We start from the raw sequence: 17,804 nt of genomic DNA, 5'->3' as shown, positions 1-17,804 counted from the left end.
ATGATAAAGTCTTCGACAAAGCGTAGGAAAACTGAGAAATTCGACATGAATGACCCATTTTCCGACGATGTACCCGCAGATAGAGACGAAGAAATGGAGGCGTTTGATATCTCACCAATGGCTCTGTCGTTTGAGGCGGCCGGAATCATTGGAATGTGCTCCACAATTATCATTGGAAACGGTCTTCTGTCCGTGCTTAGTTTCCGAAAACCCAGCCAGTCTTATACGGGGAATATCAGCCTTTTTTACGTGGCTGTGACCGATATGTTTACCGCCATAATTACAATGCCTTTGATGGTTGCTTCACTGTTAGAACTTAAATGGACATATGGCGACGTGCTTTGCAAGGCCACAGGAATTTTAACACTGCTGTTTCTTTGCACGGGGTTGTTGATTCTTTGCTTAGTCTCCCTGCACCGTTGTTGGGTCGTATTCTGTTCAAATGAGGAGTTAGAATCAATGGCGAGGAAGCAAACTTTCGTGTTTTTAGTCGTGGTGGTTCTGTCTGTAGCCATTGCGTGCCTGGTGTTCCTGATAGACTGGAAAAGATTTCAATCAAACCCAACAAGACTTCTCTGTCGGTTGGCCAACTCGCCGAATTACATTGCATATAGGATGTATTATTGTGTTTTCTCACTGATAGTGCCTCTGTTGATAATTATTTTGTTGCTGAATCGGAAACCACAATTACAAACTGGAACATAATTGTTGTTTTGATGTTTTTCATCACCTGCTCGTGAGACTTCTTCATGCATTAGTGTGAAAACAAAAACAAATAAAGTGTTACTAAACTTTTTGTTATTCGCCCGTCAAAAATTTAAACGTCAATAAAAGAAACGCTTCAGTTTTTAACTTTATTGTTGACGCTATCGAAAAGTTCCTACGTTTCAGGTTTCGGCAAACTTGTGCCCAGGATCAGTCGAGAGGAAGTACAAGGTACGTTGAACCTCGTCTCCAGGGTCTCTTCTGGCGTTCGAATCCAAAATGGCGGCTTTCCTTGAGCCCAAGATAATCTGGGTGGCGCGATTTCTTTGGCTTTTGAAAACAAATCGGTTTCTTCTTTCTGGGAGCTTGTGACATGTTTGCAACTGTGTTTCTCTAACTTGTAAAGAAAAATATGCACACTAATTGACATGTAAGGCTAGTTTCGAAGACTGGAAATTCAGCACTGATATTTTAGTGTTATTTTTCTCTAATAACGCAGAAATTCATGGAATTTAGCATTATGCAACAAGACTGTATATCTTTGCCCACGCTATTGTTTACATTTTGCCGCACGACTTTGCGCCGAGAGAATATCACGCTTGATACGAACTGACCCTAACGACTTAAAAAGCTTGTAGCAGTCAGTAATTGGAGAATCTTTTAACTCAGCGGCTTTCGGTGTAATATTCAGAGGGAGAGATTAGTCTCAAAAACTGCAAAATTTGTGGTGGCAAAAGCGCTTATAAGCGTTTACATTCTTTGCGGTAAAATTTTGATAGTTTAATTCTGCGTCTCACAAAAATGTTTAATTCATCGGGTAAACATTTCTTGAGGCAGTCCCAGACACTTGAACCATGAACACTTTAAATTTATCGTGTATCGTTTTAACGACTATAAAGAGGGTTTTTTTCATATTAACAAAAGCAATTAGCGTTTTACTCTAAAAACGCTAAGCTTGTACATTAATATGCCACGGAAAAGCTTTCATTCTCTGGTCCGCAAAAAATAAAAATTTATAAGAAAAATGTCAACTGTTTACGGTTCAAGTGTTCTTACTGTAATCGAGCCATTCTCTTTTGATATTTAGAGTTGATATTTTTGTTGCTCGATCAGAGGATAAAACTCGATGAAGTGCATATGCTAATGAAACAAATGTTGCAAACAAAGATTCTCTCATAATTATTCAAACAACTGGCATATCCAATGTGATTCCGGATGCATGTTTTCAAAAGCGGATATCTGACTTATTAATAAATAATGTACTGTTTTCAGACTTCGTTTGCCTGAATATTGCTTTCTAATTGTTAAATACAGTTGAATTAAGTTATGATATGATCGACTTGGCTTTAAAACCTAGTTCCGTCTCGTTGCTAAGATACAGACACACCATTTGAGCAAATATAGAGCTCGCGGCACTACAAGGCTCCATTAGTTCTACTTGCCGTGTCATTTCTGATATTTTATTTAAAGTTCCCTTGATGCTTAATGTTTTATTTGTTGTACTTACCTCCCAAAGAAAACTAAAACAAATTATAACGTTTACCAATGCCTGACAGTGTCATAAATGTTGAGCAAATAGGGAGGCAAGAAAGGCGAAGCTTGCTTACAAAAATTGAAAATAAAATTATGTTGTGTGTCTGTGTATATTAAAGCAAAGGTGAGGCTTTTGTCTCGTGTTATTAATTTTGATGCAGATCTTCAAGTAGCTTTCTAGGAACATAAACACATAAAAGCTATTATCTAAACCCAATAACCACGCAAATTTAAACGAAAACTCTTAAAATTTTCCTTTCTTGCACTAAATGAGAATCATATGTTATTTTCCTGCTGCGCACGTTTTTATCTGTTTAATTTACGTTTTGTGCGTGTAAACATCGTTCGTTTCGATTTGTTCAATTGCATTATCTTGCGCGAGTCCATTTCAGTTGGTTTTTTTCTGTTATCTGCCTTGTAATATTTATAACACACTAATGAATACTGCAATTCAGTCCATATCATGTCTCTGGTGCCATAAACCACCAGACTGCCTGAAATGAATTTTTAAACCAGCGGCACTCAAGAGAAAGAGCTTGTTCGGTTGGTGTTAACCAAAGAAGAGGTTTTATCTGTCTGTTATATGTTAATTTTGATATCTCGTTGTAAAAATATATTGTTTTTAAACGCGTCGTCTATTCTTCCTATTCTTTCAATGTGAACGTTTGCCACCTTTTTAACCTATTTCTTGCCAAGATTTTATTTGAAGTTTGGAAAAGGAAAATTTGATCCTAATTTTAATGGCGAATCTCTTAAAATACTCTAATAAATTATTCATTCAATTTATAATTAACCACAAGGCGTATCTGCATATGTTGCCTGCCAAACTTTGAGAGCGCTATTTAATTGCAAAGAGCGAACAAGCCTGTTGTGCAAAGTACATCAAAATGGCGACCTCTGACAGCACAAAAGTCTTGTGTATTCGACTATTTCTATTTTCAATCTATGTGTTAGCCGGTGCTGCTACTTTCCAAGCTATTGAGCGTCAGGCGCAAGTGAGAGAAATAGAAAGGATTCGAAGCACTAGAAAGGAAATTTTGATGAAATATAACATAACACAGAATGACGAACAGCGCTGGTCGAAAACTTTTCTGTCAACCTCGCTGGGAAACGATGATTTTCTTGAATGGAATTTCGGCAATTCCTTCTTGTTTGCAATGGTGGTTATTACTACAATAGGTAAGATTAACGAAAAGTACTTGATGAGAAAATCTAACCCTTTAAATTGCAAGAATATCTTAAAACTCTCTCTTTTATCGTTAGCTGCTGTCTGTGACTTGAACATTTACCTAACTTCCATAACGTTTCTCGATTACTTTTAAACGATCGAGGATATTTTTGAATTTTGAATAATTGTAGGATTTTCATGTCGTTTTTGGAGACAAATATACCATATTCCATTGAAATACGTCTTGCGAACATAAAAATTAGTTCCTCGCGACTAAGGTCTTGGTCAAATAATCAGTGATATAATGTTAAAAGGCCTTCCAGTTTTTGCCATATTTTATATATTTTTCGTTTTTTTTTTCTCGAAGTCCAATAATAAAATATCTAAGATGCGTTTCAATTTCATTGAAAATTCAATACAGTTAACAATATACATTTTAACATCCATATCCCAATTTAAAGAAAATTTGCGTTTAAGAGATTAAACAAAGCAAAACTATGATGAATTTATTAACTTAAACAACAAGAGAATTTCTCATAACATTGATAATTGTCTCAGTAGCATTTTCGACTCCCGTAGATCAAAGGGGAGGCTATATGCATTACCAATGGTTACAAAAACAATTTGTCTTATTTATTCAACCACTGATGCAAATTGCTTTACAAGATTCTTGTTATATTTTTTTTATTAATGTTACCCTTGATGATAACTTTACAGCAGAATGTGTTTTTTTTTTTCAGATTTTTCTATAGAACAGAGGAGTGGTTTCATTCGCAAAATGAATAAAACACTGATTCACTTTTCGGCAACAAATATAACTTATGAGAATTGATTTAATCACTTTTGCCATCACGTTTTTTTCTTGTATATCACTCCATGGCATTGCATTGCCATGTTTCATTTTTCTTTTACAAAATTTGTTCTATTTTCCATTCTATTGCGTTGTTTCATTTCGCTTTTATAAAATTTGATTTATTTTTCAAGGCTCGACAGTGTATGTTTTCTAGTGTTAATCATTTCGATCACTAAACATGACAGTTTGTAGTTTGTAGCTGTAGTTTTATTTGTCATTGATTTATTATTCACCTCATGTGTATGATTCGGGATCGGACAATCGCACAGCCATGTAAAACCCTGTATTAATAAGCCATTTTCGATGTTGTTACATTCTACCTTGGCTCAGAGGCTAAGGGAAAAGAAACAAAAGTTATTTATCTCTCAACCTCGACATGATTTCTTTTGTTCTATTTCCCGAAGCCTCGGTGCCAAGTTTGAATCTTAATACATCGAAACTGACCTATGAACCAAACTGAATGTGCCGGAATGGAGGGTGAAAGAACAAACAAGGCTCTTTAAATTTCTCTTATCGACCTTGCAGTTCAACTTAGCTTCTCATGTTGTGTTATGTGATATAGACTACCACCAATGTAGTAATACCACGACCTGGTCTTGATGCAGCACGAAATTCTCAAAACCTACATTATAAGAAATGTCTGGCAATCAGTAAAGAGAATTTATATTTCAAGCTGAAACATTCTGTTAAGATTTTATTTTATTTGTGCGACGGAACAGAGTGAAATCTGTGTAAGACACAAGTTTTCACTCTGAAAGTAAAATGTTAAATGACTTGTTCCTTCATTAGGTTATGGCAATATTGTTCCTAAGACATCTCTTGGCCGTCTGTTTTGCGTGTTCTACGCTTTATTTGGAATTCCTGGGACTTGTTTGACTCTCAAAGCCGTTGGAGACAAGATCGCGGAACTTTTCACAAGACTCATTATAACCTTCGAGAAACGCCTTTTAAAACGACCACGCCCTCAAAAAGTGGAGACGAAGGTAGCGATAACAACAATAGTTATAACTCTGATGTTCTTGTTACCATTGTTGTCGCTAATTGTGAAAGTCAGGCATCCACAGTGGAGTTACATCGAAAGTTTTTATCTTACTTTCATCACATTAAGCACGATCGGTTTTGGTGATTACTTACCTCATTTTGAGAAAGACTTTGATTACATCCTTGTGCTGGTGGCCTTTGTGGGTCTCGCGTTTGTCTCGAGTATTTTCTGCTCAATGAACACTGTGCTTGAGCAGTATGGGGTGAGTGTACGTGTGTTGCGGTCACTGCGCGACAAAAACGCGGACAAGTCTACCGATGGAAAAGCCGTCGCGGATGAAGGTGAGTCTGTGTCAGAAAACAAAAATAATTTGACGTGTGGCACTAATGGATTACAAGATGCGACTTCTTCGACCAAGAAAACGGAAGATTGGCAAAATAGTCTTAAAGTTATCGGCGAAAACCACGAGCTAGATATGGCACAACTGTCGAATCGAAACAGCTTAATCTCAGAAGAGGACGTCAAAGTGGAATATCGAAAGCGCGGAAGCTCAATAAGTCTTGGAATATTCAGCTGTTAATAACGTGTTGAATGCATAGAGCTGTGGTTTAATTAACTACTAGCCGGAGTATTCTATGAACAAACAGTCAGCGAGGCGCAGCTTGATTGGCAAAGTACATCATAATCTTCCGATAGAAACGAGGGAGAGAAGTATAATAGCTTTGCTCGCCAAAAAATCAAGAACCATTTTCAAGAGCAATCTTGTGGCATGAGTTACTAGACAAAAATGGGTGAACAAATCAGACTTGAGGATTTCCAACTGATGTTTGCTTACAGTGCGTCAGACTGCGATTCAAGAGGCCTGGGTTCCAGCCTGTCTTGGTCCCTGTTTTGTTCTTTGACAAAGCACTTTACCCGTACAGTCAGTACCATTCCCGCCCTAAGTGTTTGTCTGAACGGGACATCTTTACTAAACGGAGCGACGCAAATGACTTTTAAGTCATGTGTTTTATTGGTGTAAACAATTGACCTCATTACACCACATTAGCTCTTCAAAAAATACAGGACAATTTTTTTAGAAGTTCTTAAAAATTTTCCTCAGTTTCTTAGGATTTCGTAAAATTGCCTTGTGTCGAATTACCGATGCGTTATTTTTTATGGTTGGTTCTTTCAACAATGGCCTAAAATTTTCGGTTTTTGTAAAAAGTGTATTTAAAGACTCAACTTCTTTAGCTTTTTTAAATGTGGATTCCTATGAACGTTTAAAGCATGAAAAATGCCTTGTCGACTACGCTATTGCACAGTATATGGATAACATTTGACAATTAACCAGTACAATACAATAGTATGAAAGGACAGCCCGAAATTTCATGTAACAACTTCAGCGAGATTTGACTGTAAACTGGATGGAAAGCTAGCAGCCAAATAAATCATGTCTCTACTTTACTTGGTTTTATTCTTTCATTATCTGAGGTGATTTTTATCATGTGAGTGCGAGTGCAATTAAGAGTTCACACTCCGCAGTCTAGGCAAAACTCGTAAATAACCAATAATCCGAAAACGCTTGCAAAGGAAATGTTTTGAGGAACTAATTAACAACTTCAAACAAGCACTTTTTTATAAGATCTCCTGGAGCCTTTTAGAGATATCAGTACATATTTGTCATAAGATTCGAGACATCAAGTCTCACGAAAGTTCCACGCGTAATTAAATTTGGATCGAAAGTCCAGTTGAATGCCACGTGGTTACGTGGTTTCGCTTCCCAAACGAAGTTGCGAATAAAAGATTATGTTCAGCCCGAAACAGGAGCAACTAGACAATTAGAAGTTATACAGAGCGACGAAGACACGATATAGGGATATCAAGGTATGATTCTTTCCAGCATTGCCATCAAAATATGTTGTGTATGATTATAATAAGGTTTGGGAGATACGTTTGTCTTTTTCATGACCGTGCTGTATCAGTTACTTCACGTGTAGAATCAAGAGAATTTAGAGCTGTTTTGCCGGGATTGTTTTGCATTAAATTAAAGATCGTCGTAACTAACTGTTTACAAAATGAAAGCTTAGAACGTAAGGTACAACAATGCCTACAATTTTGCGAGCAATCTGGAAACACCAGGCCTATATTTTTAAAGACGCGACTTGTTTTCGTCGATGCATGCTATGACGTCATACCGTTGTCTATTAACGTACATAGTAGTTGACGCTTTGATCTCTTATGAAATTCTCTTTAATTATTGAGTTATGTTTTTATCGTAATTTTCGGGAGAATTTGTTGTTCCTATCCCTTGTGCTTGAACGTTACTCACCTCATCTCCTCTATCTTTTCCCTTCCCTTGTTCTTCCCCATGATCACAGCCAAATCATTAATTTTCCTTATAATGATTACAGAGACAGTAAGTTGCGTTTTCCGCGATCTGTTGTTTGTTCAGGTATCGATATGTTGCTTAAATTTCATAACACAATGCTGCTCAAATGACGAAAGTGGAGAAATTTCATTTGCCAGGGCGATCGAAGGATTTATTTTTTCATGCGTGCTTTCCGACGAAATACATTTTGAATGTAGATAACAACTAATATCAATTTCAGTTTTAATGTTCAACGTACGTTGCTCTTGCTATTGCGTAAATTCACGAGAAGAATAATCATTCCTCTGGTCTCGATTAAAAAGAAAATCGCCAAAATATTACATGGAGCGAATACAATAAGTAAATGACGATTCTTTTCTGTTTTCCTTATATGCTTTTCCAAAAGTCCATTGTTATTTTCTAACTTTTAAAGCCTTCGAAAGGTACAGAAAAGCGTATGTTTTGATACTGCACGGCCTTGATGATATATTTATCACTCTTTTTCGCGATTTTGTTTTTTGATCGTTCGCAATTTGCCCTTAAAAATGACAGTTTGCTTTAGATTGACTGAATCATAGGAACTCTTCGCGGAGTTGAACGCAAATCAAATTATAAGTAATTTTTAATTGACTCAAAATGTAAAATAACGTGTCGTTCCCAAGACAAACAACATGAAAACGAGTATGGCGTACAAATTGGCCAGGACACATTACAAAGTTGGCGGTCATGAAGTAACCTCAAAATGCATTTATGTAACAAATGATTTAACGGCAGTTCAAACAACGACTGTTGCTCTCAAAACCATTTCAAAACGAGTATTCTTACAACTTAACAGACAACAAAAAAGGACATTATCCGAAGGCAATGTTTCATTCATTCCTTTTTCTTGTTTTGTTCAAAGTTAATTTCGCCCGGTGTTCCTGTTATAAATCCTGCTGGCGGTGGAGGCCTCGCTTCCTTTGGCCTCCAGTAGACCCAGATGATGCCATCTTGCGCTGGATAACCAACCGATTCTGCTCTTCTTCGCTGCACTGGTGGAATAACACGTAGCCTTGATAGTATTTCTCGCCCTTGCCTTTCCCATTCCTCCCGCGAAATTAGCGTCTCCGCCGTCTCAGTTGAGGTTTGAACTCGATTCCCACGGCTAACAGCGACACCCATCGCTGTTTCACTTTAAAGGCGATGTGAAGTTAACTTAAATCACTCTTTCAAAAGATTACAGTCAAACTGTCCGACAGGGGTCCGCCAGATAGTTTTCTACTCGCCGCTTTTTCGTCATTGAGGGAAAAAGCTTTATTTTGTGATCTGATGACGTCACTATTTCCATGGCAACATCTTCAATGTCGTTTTATAACACCGACATAATTTCAGCGTATCGCGTAGCTAAGTTTCCACTTCCGCATTCAGTCACGTTTCAATGCATGTGTCTACTCGGTAATTACGATCTGATGACGTCCCTATTTCCATGACAACATCTTCAATGTCGTTATGCAACACATAATTTCAGCGTATCCCGTAGCCAGGTTTTCACTTCTGCACTCAGTCACATTTCAATGCATGTTTCTACTCGGTGATATTACGCCAGCCAAACAAAAATAGGCGGGTAGGGGCAGTACGAAATGAAGTAGTTTTCATATTGAAGAACTATTTTTCAATTAATCATAACAATTACAATTTCCTCAAATGTGATTGATGCATAAACCGCTGTATTTTGCTCTAATTAATCTGCAAAGTTGTAATCGGACAGTGTAATCGGATAGTTGGCTGTAATCGGACACCTGTAATTGGACAGTTACATGAGCCAATCATTTTAAGGCATCTCCACTAAATCCACCAATCACAGCATTGATTACAGTCACAATAGTAACCAATTCAAGAAATTGACTTTGTAAAATTGTGAAGGTTTAGTCTCCGGTGAATGTTTTGAAAGAAACTTAACAGCCATTTTGCAAGCTATTCTCCATATTTTTAACTATGATATTTAAAAATGACTATCAATATTTAAGCTCTTTTTCAAATGAAACTTTTACTTTTGTGGGAAATTGTAATGGTTATGATTAATTGGTAACAGGACATTTTGTCGTCGAATTCAGTCTGCAATCATACTCGTGATTAACCGAATCGGACTCCCGCTTCGCGGTCGTCCGATTTTGTTAATCACTCGTGTGATTACAGACCGAATTGGACTCCACTCAGTCCTATTACCATAATTTGGAAGAACCATTTCATTGATGGAAACAAATAAATAGAAGATGGATACTTACACCCCCTTTTCAACCGATATGGCCTCCTTAACATTTATATTGAAGTTATTCTGTCAAGAAAAGTAAAGGCAAAGGATTTCAAGTCCAAGCACAGGCAGTACGCAATCTTTTTGACAAGAATGAACGACGAAGGATTTGTCTCCCGTTATCTTCTCTTATGCGAGCATGTCCTGCAAAACACCGAGGCGCTAAAAACTCGTACCTAGGCCTTTTCGCGCTGTGCAAATTTTTTCTGGTTTACACTGTTCACACATAATTTGTCACATTATATGTAAACCAGATCTAGAAGAAGTTTTGCACAGCGTGGTTTCTATTGAGCACGACTGTTGCTACTCCCTCCTGGTTGGGATGTTAGTCCATCACAGGTTACTGTCCAGCACTCCGTCAGGTTGCTGCAACAATTTGCCACTACTTATTTATACACCTGGGTGGAGAGAGCACTGTGAGAGTAAAATGTCTTGCCTAAGGACACAGCGCAGTAACCCCGGCCAGGGGCTCGAACCCAGGCCCCTCGATCCGGAGGCTGGCGCGCTCTAGTCATTAGCGACCTTACGCAAAACACGACGGTAACGGCAACGAGAACGTCACCAAACAAGAGGTTTAATGAACAAAACAAAGACTGTGCACGTACATTATAATTCTTGGTACATTTCTTTGCCGTCCTCTACAAAACAGCAACGTAAAATGACCAAATTCTGCATTGTCTTGAGAACTGAACCACAACGCTAATTTTTCGTATTTCTATTTGGAATTGAACGCATTCGTAGCATATTCAGCGGAGGCAAGTTTTGACACACTGGATAGTTCCAAATAAATCCGAAATTCCAAAGTAAAATAGAAACACATTTTTTACTAGGCGTCGTCCTCGCCGTCGCCTTCGTATATGCGTAAGGTCCCTGTTAGGCCACCCGCGCCCCACTCGCCTTTTCGTGATCAGCAGTTAAGGGCTTGAAAAGGGGGCCGAAATGTTACCGTTTCCTCTCATTACACTGACGACGAAATCTTGGAAAGTAATTGTGTAAATTTTTGCGATGATGAGAAATGAGTCGGTGGATTGTTCCTTTTGATTTTGTGAAGTGAGCTACTATTTAAATTGCCTTGAGCAGCTCTTTCTATTGATCGTGGAACCGCTACTTTGAATGCTATGATGGAGATACTCTGGAACCATGTACGCAGCTGCGAAGAGTCGTCTGGGTAACTTTGTTACTAGGCCTCGCCGGCCAGAAAAATGGAGTAGTGCATACATACTCGATCTCGACCCTATTCAGACCGCGATTGATTTGAGCTTACAGGCGAAGGGGTGGGGGCTGCTTCCGACCCCCTCCGGAACTTAAAGTATCCAGTGCGTCTAAAAATGTGTTTGAGGCAATTACGTGGTAAATGCGTCATGATATCTAAACAGCCGCCATCTTAGATCCGCCATCTTGGGAGTATCTACTTTCTAAAAATATCACGAAGACCCCAAAAATGACTCAGAAGTAATAAATGCCAATTAGACAATGCTAAAAAGTTCTAACGAGGTCAAAAATAATTGCATGAAAGTTACTAAATACTTCCTAACCGAGAGTGAGGTCTCAAACGGAGACCTTGCCGTATTGACCGAGAGATTGCGAGGTCAATACGGGAAAGCCCAGGTTTGAGATTTTCCCGTAAAGACCGAACGTTGAGGTGGATAAGCTGTTTATTATATGGCTTTTTGCTTTGCTTTTGCAGGACCGTAATCGGCCCGCGGGACATTACGGGAGAATAATGCCCTAGAATTAGCCAATCAGAGCGCGCGTTATATCGGCTACAAACAAAAGTCATATAATTTGTTAATATAAACAAGAAAATTCCAAATTTGTGAAAACATACCTGTCAAAATACGGTTGCCATTGAAACATTAAGTTTTGAGCACAATGGTATAGTCATATTAAATTGTTTCACGTCAATTGCGAGCGCTATAAATGGTTTCCTTCTTATTGTTTCCTGCTGTTTTTAAAACTTATGGAAAGCTAGCGCTACTGACTTTTTCGCTCAAAAGAAGTTCTGAAAATCCTTTTTTTAATTTCGAAACTTGTTATAGATACGATTAATTAGTAACCGGACCTTGTGTTCTACAATTCAGGGAGTAATCATGCTTGTAATTTTTAATCGGCCTTAGCTGCGCGCTCGTCCAATTTTGAAATTACTCACGCGATTGCTCTCTGAATTGTACTCCACTAAATCCAATTGCTATTACAAATTCAGCGCATGTATTTTCCTCTTAGCCCTCGCCCCCTGGCCTTCCGCCCCCTGGTCTGAATAGGGTCAATAGAGTTTTTGTTCCTTTGCAGACTTCCTGACGTTTCAGAGGTACCTGGTTTTGGCATGGGGTAATAGAAAATTCTAGCCCATTGTACTTGTTGTCAATAAATCCGCAATTCTAGACATCACAGTGATAATCTTATGGAGATTTTCATGTTGATAAAGTTTTCTGCTTAGAGATAAAACGCTTTGAAATTTCTGACCGCCTAAGTTATACATAAAACCCGATAAAACAATTTTCGCGCGATATCGAGACGAATTTCCGGTTATATTACACACGAACGTGATACCTAAGGAGTTCGCAACTGTGAAACCTAATGGCATTGAAACCTCTTAACCTTAGTCATTTAATGTATCTTGCAATGAAACAAGTCTATATGACACAGATTAAAAATTTCCGGGAAATGTCATAGGCGCATATCTTTCAATATTGCTTTCTAGCTGTTACTAAATTTATGCTACCACCGATAAAAAGAATTAGACGTTCCGTAATAGAAGTCATTTAGCATAAAATTTTAAGCAAATTTCTCAATATAAATTCAATCAAACGCGTCTGTTTTGAGTTCTGCAAGAATTTAATTTTACGTTTTTCGTCTAACATTAACGAAGTGAAGCTAATTCAGTCTGGAGCGCTGTGGTTTAGTAGAATGTAACACAATTTATTGAAGACAATATTCTTAATTCAAGCGCAGTTGTTTTGTTTGTTTCGAGCCTAGCTTCTTTGCAAAAGGGCTTCTTTGTCCTGTAGTTTTTGCAAATAGTTGCGAAAAGTCGTGTACTGTATCAAAACGACTTTCAACATTCAGGTTTGTACGTCAACGCAAAACAAGTTTCGATATAAGTTCTCTTGCGCTGCCATGTTTACATCCTAATTTCTAAAGGACGGAAAATGCGACTCCCAAAAATATCACGAATCAATGCTAAGTGCAATTCACAATTTGCTTGTTTGTTCTCCAGCCTGTTATTCTTCAGTGATTAATTTGAAGAGCGTTAAGATGCAATTCGTATCGGCTTCGTACATTTTTTATTGTAATAGTGATCGATCAATATTTTGAATCGCTGTGTGGTTTCAAAGACTTCACGGCTTCGTCATTTCCATACTTTCGTTGTCAACCATTCCTTGCATGCGTCGCTTAACCATCACTTTTGCCATATTGGTGATCTCTTTGCCAGATACCTTTGAAGTGCACAAACATGAAAATTTCTAACCATTTTGTAAAACGTAACAAACCATATCCAATGGCATCATCCGTCTTTTTTGACTTCACTGGCTTGTTTGTCTATTTTCTCCGCATTTGGCCACGAAAACCTCCGAGGCGTCCAGTGAGTCCAAAGTTTATTTTCGTCGATGCGTTCCTCTGACTGTGTCTTTTCGTGTTTGATAAATGCTGCTTTTCTGCGACAGGTTGGCGATGAAATATTTATAAGTGGTAGAACCTTTTTCAGTTTCATTCTTCCCTTCTTGCTGGGTGATTCGTCCCTCGAACAACTCGTTTCGTTCGTCTTGTTGCTTTGAAACGTTCTACTCGGTGCAGAGCCCATTGTTTGTTTAGCAGCGTCTAAAAGCTCAAATTAACAACGCATCGAGACATCGATCGGCGAAGTTGTTTTTTTTCAATGTTGTTTACGAAAACCCTCTGCCAGACGAATAAATTGCAGAATATATGCATGTTTCTAGATTATCTTGCGTTACTTTAGCAGCACTTTCAGCGGTGTCTTGGCAATTTACCCTTTGCAATGAATAAATATATCTATATTTCCGCAAGAATTCATTAACTTCTTCAGCACGGAAAAACTAGATAACACGTTTTCGACGTGTCGGTGAAAGTTAAATATCAAACCTTTCTCTGTACGTCACAAATAATTATAAGTTTCAATTTCAAACGGTCAGCGTCGAAGCCCTCTTAGTACATTTTAGCGCTGGTGTTTAATTCTTTATGAGTTCCAATTGAGTTAGCAGGTGAAAAGTGACAAAATGCTGTTATAAAACTCCACTTGGCAGGCATACACGACTTAACAAGCAAGTGATCGAACAACATCATCTCTTTATAGCATTTCCCATTAAAATATCAATGTATCTGAAAGACGGCAGGTGATGGAAAAAAAAAAGAAAATTATTACACTTAAAATATTTTTTTGTCCTTGACATAACACCAATTACCAAGAACAGGTACCTAAATTTATAACTTGTCGAGTTACAGAAGAAGCAATACAATTAACATGTGCGATCTGTAAACTTTCAGGGGTCATAATTGAAACGAAGTATAAAACCGCACTTGTTCAATGCACCTGGCCTGTTTCGCACTAGCGACATAACGACATAATCGCTTTATATCAGCAATGCGAACATGGACTTCAAGGCATAAAGAAAAGATCAGTTTTTTTCCTTATATCGTTGTCATGCCGTTTCGTCATTGTCAGGATGTTCACACTGCAAAGATAACGACATAAGGTCCTTCTTATGTCGTTATGTTTATGTTATGCCGCTAGTGTAATTAAAATAGGCCTCAGGCTTAGTTCACGCTAACAACATAACGACCTAATGGCTTATGTCGGTGATGTGAACATCGACACAAAGACTTGAGGAAATTTTTCCTTATGTTGTTATGTTCAGGTGCTGTTATGTTGCTATTATGTCATGACGTCAGGATGTCCACACAGCAAACATAACGTCCCTCTCATGTTTATGTCGTTATGTGATGTCGCTAGTGTGAACTAGGCCTAACTTATCAACGTTGAAAGAACTGAATTAAACAATAGAGCCTGAATTTTAGCATGTTGTAAGCATCTTTTATTCCTGGTAAGTGCAAGACAGTCGTAAACCAGATCTTCAAAAGTCATTTTAATAATAGCAGTTTCAGAGAATTCAAAGTTAACTAAAAAATATTCTTCACTTCGAATAACGCTAAGATTACTTCAACGCCACCTCTCGCGATAAAGGTACAAATTAGACAAACGTTTTGGCCATTCGTGGATTGCCTTTAAAATATGAGGCCTAATTTCTCTTAAGGTAGTTCCCCTGAATTAAAACGGTCAATAGATTTTTGTTCAAACTTTGTCCACTGCATATTTATCATATGAGAACTTAAATTAAAAATTAAAAAAAGGGGGGCGCAGGAGTGCCCATGCTCGTTGAGGAGCAGTGAGGCATTGAAACTGTCCCATTTTAGCATTATTTAATGCTTATCACAAGAACGCATTCCAAGTTATTGTAAACTCTTTGTGAGCCCAGACTCATGAAAACACGTCTCAAACTACAGTTAGTGCTTGTGTCGGACACAAATAAACTTTTTAAGCTTGATTTTGACAGACAGCTGAATCCTTGTTCTCAAACTCATTAATTATTCATGAGCTGATGACCCAATCAGCTCGCATCAATTGGGTCAGGTGCATGTATGTTGATACCCAATGAACATACCGATCAAGACACGGTAGATTAGTTCAAAAACTGATCAAGACACTGATCAAGAAACTTGAATTTTAATCAGTCTTAATTATAATTCTAAATACAGCATTTTTCCCGCTTAAATCATTCCTTACAACAACAATACAGCAACATATTATTCCTTCTTAGACATCGTTACATTAATTGTACAGTTTTTGAATTTTCCTTTCTGGAAAACAACATCCGTTAAAGATTGATCCTGTTTCTCCGTGGTAAAACATGTAGTTGTACTAACAACACTTGGACCTAGGATCTTTGAAACTTTAGACACATTTTCTTCTGTAGGCTTTTCGTACTGCAACAATGCATTAGAACGATGCCCCGACCTTTCGCGAATCAATTTTTCTTCAACCCCAGAATTGAACAGGGAGGAAACACAAGTAACGCGCAAACTGTGAGCGGTTTTGCGTTTAAAGCCTGCCGCGTCGCACATGTCAGGCAAAATCTTGTTCAAGCTGTTGATGCCTACGGGCGCTTTATCGAATGCGAACCTAGTTTTTGATGGCTTAAAGTAAAATGCAGTAACTTCCTTTGCACGAGTCTCAACTAACCCTACATACAATCTGAATATCTCAACAAGGCACGGCTCGTGCTTTTCCTCAATAGAATGACAAACGTGCTTGACCACTCGCGGCACATACTTTAGATCACAAAGACCTCCATGATAAGTTTTAGAGGCATTTTCTTCAAACTTAATAAAATTTGGACCAATTTCAAAGTTGTTTACAACAATATTTCTGTGATCTCCCCCCCGCAACCCAAAAACTTTTCCGTTGTAGAAATAGATCGTGTTCAATAACGACTTAGCTGATGTAGTTCCCAGCAATTTCTTTTGCCAGAATACTGCTTCTTCTTGCTCGCTCACAAACTCCTTTTCCTCTTTCTTACACTTAATGTGAAGCCCTTCTCGAACGCCATTCTTCATCTCGGCATCTAAGCAACGTCGGAAAAGGACAAACCTTCAAAAAATAACACACAAAATTAAAGTCCTGAAACAGTGCATTTTAAATTACTAACCAATTCGCTCTAAAAGTTGTCAAGTACCTTTTGTCACTAGCGTCCAGAGGATTCAAAGCTTCTGATCCATTTTTCTCCTCCAAATAACGCTTGAGGGCACAAATGATACCATAAACAGACTTCGGAGGGTATCTTTCACCGGACTTTTTAGCTACCTCCATCACAAATTTTGACAACCAATAGTTCAGCGACAGAGCGTCCATTCCAGCAATATCTACACTCACAGCGGTAACATTGTGTAAATCGTAGTCCTTGAAGAGACCGCCACAATCTAATACCGGAACTTTAACCTCTCTCAACCTCTGCCATTCGGCAAAAATGTTCACAGCCCACTTGTTTTTATACTTAGTTGAAACTGGAACAGCATCATTCACCAAAACATTTTCTTGAGAAGAGGTTTTTGGACCTCGAAAACGTTCTGATCTCCACTCGATCTCCATCACGCGGCATAATGTTAATTTATTAAAAATTCAACCTTTAAAACTTGCCCACATGGCCGCATATAAAAGATTCATTTCATTTACCATATGAATAAAAAACAGACAATAGCCTATTGAGCACGCCTACTAATTACCTATTCTTCGAAAAAAATTCTCATGCTACTTTGAGAAGCCAGCTCAAAAACTCGTGCTTCGTTTTTCATCACGGGTTCCAAACACCTCGAAACAATAAAAGCACTCCGCCTTCGGCGTCGTGCTTTCATCTGTTTCTCGGTGTTTGGAACCCCTGATGAAAAACTCGCACTCGTTTTTGATCTATTACTTAAAATATTGGAACCAAATTGCTTGCCACGGCTATCAAACTGCAAAATAGGAAAGTCTACAGTGCAGCTGCTATTTTCCTTATTTATTCAAGTTTCAACAATAGAAATCAGATCAGTCTTTTCGCACTCAAAGCTAACGATTAGTTGATTAAGATGACTGGAAAAAAATTTGGGGTGACCGAGCTCGTTAGTGAGCTATAGCCATTTTTCAACTGACAGAACTCAATATCAAGGCAAATCTGCCATGTTTTCAATGTGCGCGTGCACGAGCGCGCTCTAGTGACGCCATAAATTATTCGCAGTAAGAATGCGCAATGCAAATGTGAGGAATCACCTTAAACCTAGCTCCAGTTATAGTCTACGATCAAATGATGAACTCCTTTTAAAACCTATGGGTCTTGGAGATAGGGCTTTTATGGCCGTAGCAGCAAACCTCCG

The 17,804-nt window shown here is 38.2% G+C and overlaps 3 protein-coding genes across 3 annotated transcripts; 2 read left to right on the top strand and 1 right to left on the bottom strand.

Moving 5' to 3' along the window:
- Positions 1–45: 45 nt before the first annotated feature.
- LOC110060739 (G protein-coupled receptor 161B-like) lies at positions 46–705 on the top strand. Its single transcript, XM_020767534.2, has one exon. The coding sequence runs from the start codon at positions 46–48 to the stop codon at positions 703–705; it is 660 nt and encodes a 219-aa protein (XP_020623193.2).
- A 2,253-nt stretch (positions 706–2,958) lies between these two features.
- Positions 2,959–6,687, top strand: LOC110060710 (potassium channel, subfamily K, member 16-like). Its single transcript, XM_020767502.2, has 2 exons — positions 2,959–3,417; positions 5,049–6,687. The coding sequence occupies exons 1-2, from the start codon at positions 3,126–3,128 to the stop codon at positions 5,819–5,821; spliced, it is 1,065 nt and encodes a 354-aa protein (XP_020623161.2). The 5' UTR covers positions 2,959–3,125; the 3' UTR covers positions 5,822–6,687.
- An 8,918-nt stretch (positions 6,688–15,605) lies between these two features.
- LOC149113431 (zinc finger MYM-type protein 2-like) lies at positions 15,606–17,754 on the bottom strand. Its single transcript, XM_089288307.1, has 2 exons — positions 16,631–17,754; positions 15,606–16,545 (listed from the first exon to the last, which is right to left on the bottom strand). Exons 1-2 carry the CDS (start codon positions 17,041–17,043, stop codon positions 15,702–15,704), a joined length of 1,257 nt encoding a protein of 418 aa, XP_089144433.1. The 5' UTR covers positions 17,044–17,754; the 3' UTR covers positions 15,606–15,701.
- Positions 17,755–17,804: the final 50 nt, after the last annotated feature.

Source organism: Orbicella faveolata, unplaced genomic scaffold (assembly GCF_042242905.1).
Source record: "Orbicella faveolata isolate gen_17 unplaced genomic scaffold, um_ofav_v1 contig_15, whole genome shotgun sequence".
In the NCBI taxonomy this organism is placed as follows: Eukaryota; Metazoa; Cnidaria; class Anthozoa; order Scleractinia; family Merulinidae; genus Orbicella; species Orbicella faveolata.
The sequence above is the reverse complement of the archived record's forward strand: the minus strand, read 5'-3'. Positions and strand labels throughout refer to the sequence as shown.